This window comes from Talpa occidentalis, unplaced genomic scaffold, assembly GCF_014898055.3.
Source record: "Talpa occidentalis isolate TD23 unplaced genomic scaffold, MPIMG_talOcc4v2.1 talOcc4.14, whole genome shotgun sequence".
NCBI classification, from domain to species: Eukaryota; Metazoa; Chordata; class Mammalia; order Eulipotyphla; family Talpidae; genus Talpa; species Talpa occidentalis.
Window position 1 is genome coordinate 90,587,854 of NW_023601433.1, and position 14,600 is coordinate 90,602,453.

Consider the following 14,600-nt stretch of genomic DNA (forward strand, 5'->3'; position numbering starts at 1 on the left):
GCTGCTTGTGATGGCAAGAGGCAACGGCTGTAGTTACAGCCACGCAAACATCGCAGTTGGAGGTGCCCCTGTGGACAGGTGAAGTGCAGCTCGAGGTGGTGGAACCAGAGAGAAAAGATGGAGCAACATCAATACATTGACTAAGATTGTACATGGGGAAAGGATGGCGTGAAAGGCATCTGACTGGGATGAGAAAGAGAGGTTAGCAGGGCCTCCCTGGTGGCACAGTGGTTGAGCGCTGGGTTGCGAAGCTGCCCGCAGCCTCTGCAGCGCCGGTTCGATCCCCGACTGCTCCCCGGCCACCAGAGGAGGGTCCCGCATGGCGTGCAGACCTCTCCTGCCGCCCGCTGCTCCCCTCAGCAGTGTACTTCGGTCCTTCTGCCTGCTCTGCTCCCCGCTCTGGCTCTGGTGAATCCTCTCACCCTCCTGCGCTTCTGACTGTACCCAGTGCTTGTAGAAATAAATAAATAAATCTTAAAAAAAAAAAAAGAGAGGTTAGCAGCTAGAAAGTTGGTCAAGGGGAATACAAGAAAATAGGACATGGAAATCCTTGCGTGACATCCAGTATGGACAGATTACACGTACAGGCACAAGGAGGATAGACCAATCCATGAAGTCCCTGAGACAGGGATGTAGGTGTCAAGAGAACAGCTAGAAGGACTGATATTTGCTATAAGAAGGGGTACTTCCACCACATCCTTGGTTGGTTTTACTATGCTATTACCGAGACACTGATAGTTGCTAATCTAATACACGTTTCCTCATACTGAAAGAACCCAGTTTTGTTTTTGCGTCGAACTGGGGTATAAGCCGGAGGTGCAGGGGTAAGAGGATTCACCAGAGACAGAGCAGGGAGCAGAGCAAGCGGATCCACTGAAATCCACTGCTGAGGGGAGCAGCGGGGAGACAGGAGAGGTCTGCTGCGCTCTGTGGGCCAGCTCCCTGGCCAGGGATAGAACTCAGGCTGTTGCTGCGACATGCTGAGATCTACTTAACCCCCTAGGCCACGGGGGAGATCCAACGGCCTATGATGTGATTATATTGAATACATTTCTTTCAGGGGACAGCCAACTATGTTAATGCACAGGAAAGGAGGGAATGTTTAGGGATGTTGTTGAGGACATGAAGGAGTTTCTAATTCCCCAGGAATCTCAGAGGGCACGGGGAAACCACGTCCAGGACAGGTGTGCTTGGATTATGCGGCCAGGCACCAGGAACACAGAGGACTGCCATGATGGCGGCAGTTAGGGGACGCGAGACCAGAGTTGGGGCTCAGATGTGACCGCAGCGAGGGAAAAAAACAAGATTAACTCCTACAAGGCTCTGAAAAGATGACAGCTACTTAGGTGTAATAGGGTTCAAGGACTCACATGCAGGTTAGACAGGAGAGCCCGGCAGTCAGGCTGGGGAAGTATGTGTTTCGTTATAGTCGCCCTAAGTGTGCCGCGGGAACAAGCAGCAGTTCAACATGACCCAGTGCATGTGGTGCTGGCATGAGGGCATCATAAGTGGACTCCGACAGGAGCTGTGCTCCACGTGGCTGGGGAGTAGGATAGATGCACTTAGTTTCAGCCCATTAAAATCTTGGGACACAGATGGCAGCAGACTCGGGCAGTCTCTCTCTGCACCTCACCTGGACTTTACTGCCACTTTCCCTGATGCAAACCATGGAAAATTCCAATTACAGTTAATTGGCTTTAAATTATATCCATAAAATGGCATCACTAGGTACCTCCCGGGTGGCGCAGCGTGTTGAGCGCAGTGCTGTGAAGCTGTCCACAGCCTCTGCAGCGCAGGTTTGTTTCCTGGCCGGCCAGGGAGCTACCCACATGGCACAGTAGACCTCCCCTGTCTCGCTTGCTGCTCCCCTCAGCAGTGTGTTTCAGTCAGTCTGCCTGTTCTGCTCCCCACTCTGTCTCTGGTGAATCCTCTCACCCTCTGGCACCTCTGGCCTGTACCCCAGCTCTTGTATAAATTCAATAAAATCTTTAAAAAAAATGGTGCCACTAAAATGTAATTATGTTTATTGACATGTCGGGAGGTGTTTAATATATTGATTTTTTATTTACAATTGCGCATGACGATGTTTGTATAAAAAATAGTACAAATATATGACAACCTCTGCTGCTGCACACACAGGCAACCTGTGAGCGCAGGGTGGCGTGTGGGTCTGGTACGTAAGGTGATGACACCTAGTACACCAGAAAACAGACATTTAGGGTCAGGAGATGTCCATGTTCTCCCTAATGCTGCTGACAGCACAGAGTAACATTTTCACCCCTGTGTAAACCACTGTCACGCTAGAAAACCAAGCCAGAGACTGAGGCCCATGTGGAAGATGGCACACTTCTCAGCGCCTCAGCCAGGCTGCAGGCTGTTCTCAGATCAACCGCCTCAGCCACTCTTAGGGAAAGCTGGAAGCTTCAAAACAGGTGAGTAAACATCACACCTGAAGGCCGGTTTGAGAAATTACAGCCCTTGCAACAAAACATTAGACCTCTGGCACATGTAGGTAAGGCTCGTTGAGACGAAAACTCTTATAAATTCCACCTTTCAAAATGAAATAGGGGGCCTCCCTGGTGGCGCAAGGAGTTAAAACACAACCTGTGAGGCTATCAGCAGCCAATGCAGCACAAGTTCGATCCCCGGCCTGGGAGCTACCCACATGGTGCAGCAGACCTCTCCTGTCTCCCTGCTGCTCCCCTCAGCAGTGTGTTTCAGTCGATATGCCTGTTCTGTTCCCCACTCTGTCTCTGGTGAGTCCTCTCACCTTCCACACCTCTGGCCTGTACCCCAGTTCTTGTATGCATAAGTAAATGAATCTTTAAAAAAAAAAAAAATGAAATAGGGTCTCCCTGGTGGCGCAGGCGGTTGAGCACAGCGCTGTGAAGCTGTCTGCAGTCTCTGCAGTGCCTGTTCAATCCCCATCAGCCACAGAGCAATCCATGTGGTGCAGCAGACCTCTCCTGTCTCACCCGCTGCTCCCCTCAGCAGTGTATTTCGGTCAGTCTGCCTGTTCTGTTCCCCGCTCTGTCTCTGGTGAAACCTCTCACCCTCCAGCACATATGGCCTGCACCCCGGTTCTTGTATAAATAAAATAAAAATAAATCTTTTTTAAAAAAAAATACAATAGGAGCTATTTACCTAAAACCACCTTCCTCAAATATGCCCTCAAAGTAGCATCTACAATATAGTAGATGATACAATAAAGTAGCTCTTACCCATATTACCTATTTCTCTTTCTACAAAATTGCTTACCTTCAGGATCTAAGCAAACTCACCCTGACGGCACAAGCTTTGTCAGGCAGCTAACCCCAGAGTAATTTTAAATATGTGCTTGCAAGAGAAGTGTTCTCACTGTAAATGGAACAGTAGGGGGAAACGCCTTGGCATTTTCCTGTGATGTGCCTTCTGTCCATTTATTTCAGACTAAGAATTGTCTCATCAGATTCAAGGATAACATGAGCTAGCAAAACCTAAAACACAAACTATCTTAAAGGTAAACTCCTAAGATACATAAAAATGTTTCTATAATTGCGTTTGAATATTTCTACAAAAGCACACGTCACCTCATTATTGATGTCAATATTGGTAGTAGCTGTATTTTGAGACTCACACATGCTGTGGGGGGAAACTCAGCAAGTACCAGATTAGCTTACTATAAACCAAAAGATTTATTCATAGCTATCTTCTGTGAATTTACCTTAGACAAAAGCAAAACACCCCACCTCAAAAAGTTTCCCCCACACAGCCGCCCTCCAGTATGACTTCTCAGACCTTTTTTGCCACACCCATTACAATGTTAGCGTCTAACAAGTATAATTCTGCAGGTCTGAAATACTGCAATGTCACCCCTTACTCCATTTATTTGCGGCATTGTTTTTTCTCCCAGGAACATATGTAAAAGCATTTAAAATTTTAATAAATATTGCAAGGTACATGAAAGCATTCCCTAATCATTGTATGTCTTTACTTCAGTACGAATTTTCTGATGTCCAGGAAAAAATGCACCCTCGCCAGTGCATTCTATCCTGACTGAACTTACAAATGCAAAATGTGGTCTAATTTCTAATTTAAAGCTTTATCACATTGGATATGTGCCCCTTCCTGGTAAATTTTACAACTGTAGATCAAGAGAATCCTACCAGGCAGTCCTCTAAACACTGACTGATTTCAACTTCGGGTACTACAAAGAGAACGAGCAGTCATTAATGGCTTTCCGCACATCCTCCCGGGATCTGCTCCCGGGACACTGAGTGAAGTATGAACCACGTCTCGTCACTTCCACAAAGGCTTCTTGCTTTTCAAGAGTCCTCTGAAGTCAAAGTAAGGCATGAGCTGCTTCAAAAACGGAAACGCGCGCACCCTTAGGTCTTCTCTACGGTGCGGACCCCCGGTGCTCGGCGAGGACCGCATGGCAGCTAAAGGGGCCGCCCCAGCCGAAGGGGCCCTCCAGGGCATGTGTTCTCTGATGTTTAGCCAGATTCGAGCTGCAGCTGAAGGGTTTGCCGCACACCTTACACACGTAGGGTTTCTCCCCCGTGTGAGTGACCTGATGGAGAATAAGGGAAAAGCTCCGACTGAAGGTTTTGTCGCACTCGGCGCAAGCGTAGGGTTTCTCACCGGCGTGAATTTTCCTATGTTGCGTGAGCGATGCGTGCCATGTGAAAACCTTGCCACATTCGTCACATTCATAGAGCTTCTCTCCAGCGTGAATTCTCTGATGTTTGATGAGGAACGAGTGGCAGCGGAAGGCTTTCCTGCATTCGCTGCATTCATAGGGGGTTCTGGCGGTATGAATGCTCTGGTGCCGGGTAAGGTGTGAAGAACGTCGGAAGGCCTTCCCACACTCGATGCACTCATAAGGTTTCTCTCCGGTATGTGTAACCTGATGGCGAATGAGCTCTGAGCCACGGCTGAAGGCTTTCCCACATTTCCTACACAGGTACTGTTTCTCTCCTATGTGAATTCTCTGATGTCGAGTGAGGTTCGAGGCACGGCTAAAGGCCTTTCCACACTCAGTACATTCGTAGGGTTTCTCCCCAGTGTGTGTCCTCTGGTGTTCAATGAGGAAGGAAGGGTAACTGAATGTTTTGTTGCAGTCCTTACACTCGTGGGGTTTCTTCTCAGTATGTATCATCTGATGTTTCACAAGGTTTGAGATCTGGCTAAAGGTCTTGCCACATTCCTTACACACATACGGTTTCTCTCCGGTGTGAGTCCTCTGGTGCAACACGAGGGAAAAGCGCCGACTAAATGTCTTTCCACACTCATGGCATCCATAGGGCCTCTCCACAGTACTGATGCTCAGATGTTGCGACAGGGCTTGATGGGGAACCGTCACTTGCCCGATACATCCCTGACTTCCTTGAAGCAGCTCTGGATCATCCTCGCATTTCCAGCCGACTGTAAAACCAGAATACTCGGGGTCTCGGCTTAGGATTCCTTCCATCAACAGATACGGGGATGAGTCACCTTCATACAGGACATCACTTGGAGGAAACGCTTTGACCTCTTCATCTGACTCTGAAACTGAAATAAAGCATGTGTTTCTATTTTTTAATCTTTGCCTTGAGTAAAATGAAAGCCACCTCCCCCCTTTTCAGTAAGAATTAAATTGGGAAAAAATCTTAGCATCACATCATTTTCATAGTTGTCATATGCGGTCTTGGAATCTGAGTCGTTATCCAGAAATTCAGAAGACATCAGCGGAGAGAGAGGGGAAAATAAAGAGAAAAAAATATCAGTAAATGAAAGTCAGGGCGAAACAGAAGTATCAAGAAGATAATTGGGAAGGATAGCCTGTTAGACTTCCTGGCCTCCATTTAAATTTAATTTGCTATCAGAATTGCTTGAAAAAGGCAATTTCGTAATTTGCTGGTTACCTACAGGTGTTCCTCAGGTACCACAAAGATATCAGAGTACATTAACTTAGCATCTTTGGGAAATATTACAGTACTAAATGAAAAGTGGGAACTCCCTGGTAATGCAAGGGGTTAAGTTGCAGCATGAGTTCGATCCCGGCCAAGGAGCTGACCCACATGGCGCAGCAGACCTCTCCCGCCTCCTGCTGCTCCCCTCAGCAGTGTGTTTCAGTGGCTCTGCCTATTCTGCTCCCTGCTCTGTCTCTGGTGAATCCTGTCATTCCCCACCCCTCTGGCCTGTACCCCAGTTCTTGTGTGCATAAACAAATCTTTAAAAAAAAAAAAGTTTCGGGGTCTCCCAGGTGGCGCAGCGGTTGAGCGCTGGGTTGCGAAGCTGCCCGTGGCCTCTGCGGCACCGGTTCGATCCCCGGCTGCTTCCCGGCCACCAGAGGAGGGTCCCCCATGGTGCGCAGACCTCTCCTGCTGCCCGCTGCTCCCCTCAGCCGTGTACTTTGGTCCTTCTGCCTGCTCTGCTCCCCGCTCTGGCTCTGGTGAATTCTCTCACCCTCCCGCGCTTCTGACTGAACCCAGTGCATGTATAAACAAACAAATAAACAAGTAAATAAATAAAAAATAAAACATGCCTCTATAAAAAAAAAATATTTAAAAAAAAAGTTTCTCAAAAAGAAAAAAAAAAAGCTTCCATGATCCTTACTTACCTCGACTCTCCAAACTAATATCTGAAGCTCAATTTCAGCATAACCGTCTTTTTTTTTTTAAAGATTTATTTATTTATTTATTTATTTATTTATTTATTCATACATACATGCACTGGGTACAGTCAGAAGCGCAGGAGGGTGAGAGAATTCACCAGAGCCAGAGCGGGGAACAGAGCAGGCAGAAGGACCGAAGGACACTGCTGAGGGGAGCAGCGGGCGGCAGGAGAGGTCTGCGCGCCATGGGGGACCCTCCTCCGGTGGCCGGGGAGCAGCTGGGGATTGAACCGGCGCCTCAGAGGCTGCGGGCAGCTTCGCAACCCAGTGCTCAACCGCTGCGCCACTGGGGAGGCCCCATAACCATCTTTTTATCAGATGGTCCTGACAGATAAACATAAGCTCTGGCTTTCCGCACACTTCATTATAGGAAGGGACTTTCTGTTTTTAAACAAACTTTATAACTACCAGCACCCCTTATCCACAGGGATATGTTCCAAGGCCCCAGGTGGATTCCTAAAATTGCCATAGTACCAAAACGTATCTACCTTTTCTCGTTCCCTTTACATACCTATACATGACACACTTGATAAATCAGTTAGATTAGCAACAATAACATAATAAAATAGAACATTTATAACAATACACTGCAAAAAAGTTATATGAAGAGGATAGCTGTCTTTCACTCTCCCTCAAAATATCTTATTGTACAAAATACTTTTGGAACATGGATAACTGAAACTGTGGAAAGCAAAACTGTTTTAAGGGAGAGACTACTAGAATTATTTAACTCTCACAGCCTTATTCTTTTTTCTTTAACATATTTTTAAAGATTTATTTTTATTTATTTATACATACAAGAACTGGAGTGCAGGCCAGAGGTGCAGGGGTGAGAGGGTTCACTGGAGACAGGGTGGGGAGCAGAGCAGGCAGATCCACTGAGACACACTGCTGAGGGGAGCAGCGGGGAGACAGGAGGGGTCTGCTGCGCCCCGTGGGCAGCTCCCTGGCTGGGGACCGAACTCAGGCCACAGTGGCTGCCAACAAGTTGATAGCGCTGAGACTTTAACCCCTGAGCCGCCAGGGAGGCCCCCTCATATCCTCACTCTTAGGAGAAGTATACTTACGTATGTAGAGGCAAAAGGCCATAATCTACATAACTTATTCTCAAAGGCTTATTATGTTATTCTCAAATGTCAGCAATATATGGATGTGAGTAAAGGGCATATGGGTATTCTTTGAACTATTCTTGCAACTTTCCTAAAAGTTTAAGATCATTTCCAAATAACATACAAGGAAATTCATTTCTCTCTAAAAAGTGTGTTTACACTCAAAGTGTGTTTACACTTTGACACTGGTCTTGTTTAGGGAGAACACTATCTTTTATTATCACTGACTGTAGGCTCCTAGTGACAAGTAAACAGACCATATTTTTTTTAATACCTATCTAAATCATGAGCCAAGAGCTATACTTATTTAGTAGGGACAAAAATTAAAAGCTTAAGATAGGGAAAGCAGTGAAATAGCTGTTAAGAAAATGATGATCTCAATTAAAAAAGAAAATCTTAAATTCCTGAGCCTCCCTGGTGGCACAAGGGGTTAAGCACTGCACTATGAGGCAAACCACAGCCTCTGCAGCACGAGTTCCATCCCTGGCTGGCCAGGGAGCAACCCACAGGGAGCAGCAGACGCCTCCTGTCTCCCTGCTGCTCCCCTCAGCAGTGGATTTCAGTAGATCCACATGTTCTGTTCCCCACTCTGTGTCTGGTGAATCCTCTCACCCCTCGCACCTCTGGCCTGTACCCCAGTTCTTATATGCACAAATAAATCAATCTTCAAAAAAAAATCATAAATTCCTTTCCTGCCTCTTCTTTGTTTTTTTAAGATTTATTTATTTTTGCATACAAGAACAGGGGTACAGGCCAGAGGTGTGGGGGTAAGAGGACTCATCAGAGACAGAGTGGGGGACAGAACAGGCAGACTGACCGAAGTACACTGCTGCGGGGAGCAGCGGGGAGGCAGGAGAGGTCTGCCGCACCATGTGGGTTGCTCCCTGGCCGACCAGGGATCGAATTTGTGCTGCAGAGGCTGCGGACGGCTTCATAGTGCTGTGCTTAACCCCCTGCGCCACCAGGGAGGCCCCTAACAAAGGAGTCTTATGCTAAATTGGCATAAAATGCTCAAAGCAAAATGTTTAGATGTATTTACTCTTCCCTGTGGGAAATGACTATTCTATTGTCAGTATTATTTAAGATCATTAAAGAATTATTTAAAGTACTGTGGAAACCAGAAAATCAATTTTGAAAGCTCACTGAAGAAGACTTCTCTGGCTTTGGTCCCGCAGAGACTCTTGCAAGTCACCACTCAATCCTAACAAGTAAAATGTGAACCGAAAAGTCAGTCACTCTTATATCTGCAAGAGACGTGAGGCCCCAGAGCAAACCAACGCCCCCCAAATTGGAGACACAGTGAGTTTAGGGGATCACCATCTACTAGAACGGAAACCTGTGGAAATCAAAGCCTGCGGAGCCCTGAACTGAGCGGGAACGAGTCTGCGAGGGAAAACCTCGAGGAGGGCCCCAGCGCGGCTGGTGCTGTCCCGTCGTCACCGTGAGCGCCCCGAGAAACCCCCCTCATGCTTTCAGCAGGGGAGAGAAGGAGCTACGTGAGGGAAGTGTTCACAAGTCTGCCTGTGGAAGAAACTACTTCACTGGGAGGCCTAACATCCTTGGGAGAAGGGACACGCTCAGCTCCAGGCCCCCTCACCACCCGCTGCCCCCCAGGCGGGAAAAGAAATGCTGCAGCTCACGCTTCAAGGGCACAGACCACATTCCCCCCTCCTCCTCCAGAGCCGCCCCCTCAACAAAGGCCTGTTCACTGCACCTCCCTTTACCTAGAGTATCAGGTCCATCTTTCAGAAAAAAATGACAGGTCACACTAAAAGAAAAAAAAAATATGAAGAGATCAAGTAAACGTCAGAACCACAGTTAGGTGTGGCACAAATGTTAGAATTATCAGTAATTTTTAAAAAACTATGGTTTTTAAAAAAGATTTATTTATTTATGCATACAAAGCTTGGGTACAGGACAGAGGTATGAGGGGGTGAGAGGACTCACCAGAGACAGAGTGGGGAGCAGCGGGGAGACAGGCGAGGTCTGCGCCATGTGGGTTGCTCCGCAGTGGCTGGGGGCTGGGGATCAAACTCGTGCTGCAATGGCTGGTGATAGCCTGACAGCTCTGTCTTTAACCCCTGTGCCACCAGGGAGGCCCCTAAGAAGCTATGATTAAAATGCCTGGGCGGAGGGAGGGGGAGCCTCTCTGGAGGCACAGGGGTTAAAGACGCAGAGCTATCAAGCTATCGCTAGCACTGTGACATGAGTCCAGCCAGGGAAGTGACCCACATGGTGCAGCAGACCCCATCTGTCTCCACATTGCTCCCCTCGGTGGTGGATTTCAGTGGATCTGCCTGTGCTGCTCCTCACTCTGTTCCTGGTGAATTCCCTCACCCGCCCCCCCCCCCACACCTCTGGCTTACACTACCCAGCTCTTGTATGCACAAATAAATATTAAAAAAAAAAAATCCTTTAAAAAAAATTCCTTGGTGGTCCAACCACGATGGAGAGCTGTGTGGAGATTCCGTAACCTGCTAAAGATGGAGCTTCCATAGGATCCAGCAATTCCACTCCTAGGTATTTACCCAAAGGACACAGAAACATCCATTCCAAAGAGCACCTGCACCCCTATGTTTATAGCAGCACTGTTTACAATAGCTAAGCTCTGGAAACAACCCAAATGCCCGAAAATAGATGACTGGATCAAGAAGATGTGGTCCATACACACCATGGAATATTACTCAGCATTCAAAAAAGATAAACACATGCAAGTTGCAGCAACATGGATGGCGCTGGAAGGGATCATGCTCAGGAAATAAGCCAGAAAGAAAAAGAAAAATACCGGATGGTCTCACTCATAGCAGGAATCTAGAAAACCTAAATAAGGGACCCGGAAAATGAACAACTATAAGAAAGAAAATACCAAATCAACTACGAACCAGAGACACTCTATGGGGGTTTGGAGGCGGGGAAAGGAGGGATTGGAGTCAAAATCAGGGGGTTGCAATTGTATGGGGAATATAAAAATAAAATTTAAATTAAAAAAAGAAAAAAACAATAACATTGTAAACACTTAATTGAGAAAGATCAAATGCCATAGCAGTTCTAAAAAAAAAAAAATCCTTGAACTTTAATGGGAAAAGCAGCCAGCGGTAAGAGCAGAGGACAAGTGTAAACAGACAGGCAGAACGCCCTGGGGGGAGTCTGATCCGTCAAGCAGGCTCGTCAACTGCAGCTGTTATAAAATGTTGATACCACAAAAAAAGAACAAAGAGCTTGTCAGCTGCGACTCCAGCCTGGTGTCTGTCTTCGCATCCTCAGGCCCGAGTCCACATCCTTTGTTACCCAGCCAGCGAGCAAGACCGACAGAGCAAGACCCACCGCGCCTGCTTCCACACAATCCGCCTCCACCTGAGCCAGCACGGCCTCGCTCCTGAGACCCTTTGGGCACTGCCCGCTGCCCAGAGCGGACTCCCGAGCCTCCTGGCGATCTGGCAGGGCCGGTGCCGTCCTGAGCCGCCCGCGCCTCCCGCCAATTTCCTCCCTGCTCGTTACACTCCTGCTCAGTCCAGAGCGAAGCTCAGGATTTCATCTTACTAGTGGCTCGCTCCACACCTTGTTCCCCTTTGTAAACGACGAATGGTTCCGGCCCCGCAAGGACGGAGTCAACACTCCCGAGGCTCCGGCCAACCTGCCTCTCGCCGACAGCAAGGAAGACGGAGCCTGGTGCCCCCGCGCCCACCGGAGGCTCTGCGGGGGCCTCGCTTCCCGCCTCCACCTCCCCATCAAGCTGACTGTCATTTTGCAGAAGAAAAAAGAAAGCAGCGGACGAAAGGCACGAGCAGGCACGCGAGCTCGCGAGGAGCACACGGCACCACACGACCGGGAGGGAAGCCGCCACGCAGAGTGGCTCCCCGCTGGAGCCCCGCTTCTTGGGTTCTCATCCCCTTGCAGGCTCTCCAGGGCGCACCAAACTCCAGAGCAGCGTGCCGTGCAAGCAAACACCGCCCGGCAGGCCCGAGGAGGGAGAGCTCGGCAGAAGCCACCTCCTGAGGGAGGAGCGGGGCAGAGCGGTGACCCGGGGCAGAAGCGCCTGGTCTTCCGCTTGCGCCTTCCCCGCACGGGCGGGCACAGCCACGACGGGGGAAACCTCTCGAAACAAACACTCTATGGTCCCCAGAGCAGAAAGGTAAATGCCATTTTCTTTCTCTCTCTGTGCCTTTATGACGTGACTCGGAGCCGCGGGAAACCCGGGCCCGGCTCGCGACCCAGCAGACCTCACAGCGGGACCCGAGAGTCAACAGGAGGCGAGGCAAACCGGGAAGCAGCTCAAGAAGGCAGCCCCGGGGCGTAGGGGACGCTGATGCCTCCCTGGCTGTGAACCCGACCCGAAACAGCTGAAAGCCCGCGGACTGGACCTCGGAGGAACCAGGGAGGCCGGAAGGAGGGAAAGTGCACGCCCAGCCCAGCAGACCCCGGCGGGCTCTGGAAACGGAACCGTCACGGCAGCCGGTGACCCAGGAGACGGGCTCCAGCTCCCAGCCCGGCCGCTCCGCAGCGACGGTCTCTGAAATAGTCAACATCTCGCCGGGCACTAAGCAAGGCCCGGAGCCCTAAAGTACAACGAAAACGAGTAAGTTACAACCCAAACGACAGGCCGTTACAGGAAACAGGAACGTGTCATCATCCGGCAAGGAGACGGCCACGCAGCTCCACTCCACGGTCCCGGAGCCCGAGTGCACGGACGGCGCGGGGAGAGGCGCTTTAACCAAACGCACGTCGCGGGGTGATGCGTCAACCACGCACAAGACGTCCCCGCGCTTCACCCGTGACGGTAAACGCGCGCAGAGACATGCCAAGACGCTCCGCAAGGAAGAACAGGAAGAGGCAAACGCCGGAAACTGGTCACATCTGGGATCCTCCTGGGGCGCCGGGTGGAGGCTCAGCGCTGGGGAGGTCGCGGCCCGCAGCCCCGCTGAGTTCGCTCCCGGCCAGGGAGCCGCCCGCCCGTGTCTGTGTCCCCCGCCGCCCTCCGCAGGGGGTTTCCTGGACCCGCCCTGCCGCGCCCCTGTCTCGGGGAGCCCTCACCCCCCACCTCCGGCCTGCACCCCAGCTCTTGCACGCATGTGTCAGTAAGGCAAACCCTTCAATATTCACCATCAAGCCCGTGTGAGAGCGCGGGCTCTGTCCAGAGCAGGAGACGGGCCAGGAAAAGGAAGGATCCAGCAGCCTGCGCTGAAGGCCGGTGCCGCCGTCCTCCCCACGGGCCCGCGGGGCAGCATCGCGCCCCGCCCTGAGGGACCCGGCCCGCGGCCTCCCGGGGCGCCCCCGCGGCCCCCCCGCCCGCTCACCTGCACCGGCGCCCGCGCCGCGCCCGCGCCAGGGCTCCCGGCCCTGCTCCAGCAGCGACACCACGTCCGGCTTGGCGGCGCCGAGACCTGCGCGGAGAGAGACTCAGGCGGCTGCGGCGCCCCGGGGCCCGCCCGCCCGCCGCCCGCGCCCGCGCTCACCCAGGGCCACCAGGTGCCCGTAGGTCTCCAGCGTCACGCGCCGGTACAGCTCGCGCTGCGCGGGCCGCAGGCGCGCCCACTCCTCCGGCGAGAAGTCCACGGCCACGTCCCCGAAGGTCAGCGCGCCCTGCGGGGACACGCGTGAGCGCGGCGGGGCCCCCGGCCGGCCAGGGGCGCGCGGGGCAGGCCCGGGCCCGCGGCCGCCCGGACACGGCCGCGGGGGGGGGGCCGGGCCCTCCCGCGCGTCCCCGCGCCCGCCGCCGCCCGGGGCCCCCGCCCCCGCCCCCGCCTCACCTGGGCCATGGCGCCCGCGGGCCGCCGCCGCCGCCTCGGCTCTGCCGCCGGACCCCGCGGCTCGCGCGGCGCCCGCCCCGGCCCGAGCAGGCCGCGCGCCCTGGAACGACGCTCCCCCGGCCTCCGCGCGCGGTGGAAACGCCCCCACACACTACACCTCCCGGAAGGCCGCGCGCCCAGACCCCGGCCTCACGGACTACAGCTCCCACAAGGCCGCGCGCACACACCGCGGGCCTCACCTCCCAGAAGGCCTCTCGCGGGTGCCGCCATCCTCACGCGACTACACCTCCCAGAAGGCCGCGCGCACACGCCGCGGGCCTCACGACTACAGCTCCCAGAAGGCCGCGCGCACGCTCCGCGAGACTCACGCGACTACACCTCCCAGAAGGCCTCTCGCAGGCGCCGCCGACCTCACGCGACTACACCTCCCAGAAGGCTTCGCGCCCAGACCCCGGCCTCACGGACTACAGCTCCCAGAAGGACGTGCGCCCAGACCACCCCCCCCCCCCGCCTCAGGCGACTACACCTCCCAGAAGGCCTCGCGCCCAGGCCGCCGACATCACACGACTACAGCTCCCAGAAGGCTTCGCGCAGGCGCCGCCGTCCTCACGCGACTACACCTCCCAGAAGGCCGCGCGCCCAGACCCCGGCCTCACGGACTACAGCTCCCAGAAGGCCGCGCGCCCAGACCCACGCCTCAGGGACTACAGCTCCCAGAAGGCCTCGCGCCCAGGCTGCCGACATCACGCAACTACAGCTCCCAGAAGGCCGCGCGCAGGCGCCGCCGTCCTCACGCGACTACACTTCCCAGAAGGCCGCGCGCACACGCCGCGGGCCTACCACGACTACAGCTCCCAGAAGGCCGCGCGCACACGCCGCGGGCCTCACGCAACTACAGCTCCCAGAAGGCCTCGCGCCCAGGCCGCCGACCTCACACGACTACAGCTCCCAGAAGGCCTCTCGGAGGCGCCGCCGTCCTCACGCGACTACAGCTCCCAGAAGGCCGCGCGCACACGCCGCGTGCCTCACACGACTACAGCTCCCAGAAGGCCGCGCGCACACGCCGCGGGCCTCACACGACTACAGCTCCCAGAAGGCCGCGCGCAG

The 14,600-nt window shown here is 53.0% G+C and overlaps 1 protein-coding gene across 1 annotated transcript; it reads right to left on the reverse strand.

Moving 5' to 3' along the window:
* Nucleotides 1-2,006: 2,006 nt before the first annotated feature.
* On the reverse strand, nucleotides 2,007-13,502 carry ZNF140 (zinc finger protein 140). Its single transcript, XM_054694685.1, has 4 exons — nucleotides 13,494-13,502; nucleotides 13,200-13,326; nucleotides 13,041-13,127; nucleotides 2,007-5,532 (listed from the first exon to the last, which is right to left on the reverse strand). The coding sequence occupies exons 1-4, from the start codon at nucleotides 13,500-13,502 to the stop codon at nucleotides 4,379-4,381; spliced, it is 1,377 nt and encodes a 458-aa protein (XP_054550660.1). The 3' UTR covers nucleotides 2,007-4,378.
* Between the last annotated feature and the right edge of the window lie 1,098 nt (nucleotides 13,503-14,600).

Coding starts and splice junctions, on each gene's coding strand:
- ZNF140 (XM_054694685.1), bottom strand. Junction 13,128..13,199: donor CGGGCACCTGGTGGCCCTGG/GTGAGCGCGGGC, acceptor CTCTCCGCGCAG/GTCTCGGCGCCGCCAAGCCG. Junction 5,533..13,040: donor CGGCGCGGGCGCCGGTGCAG/GTGAGCGGGCGG, acceptor GCTTTATTTCAG/TTTCAGAGTCAGATGAAGAG.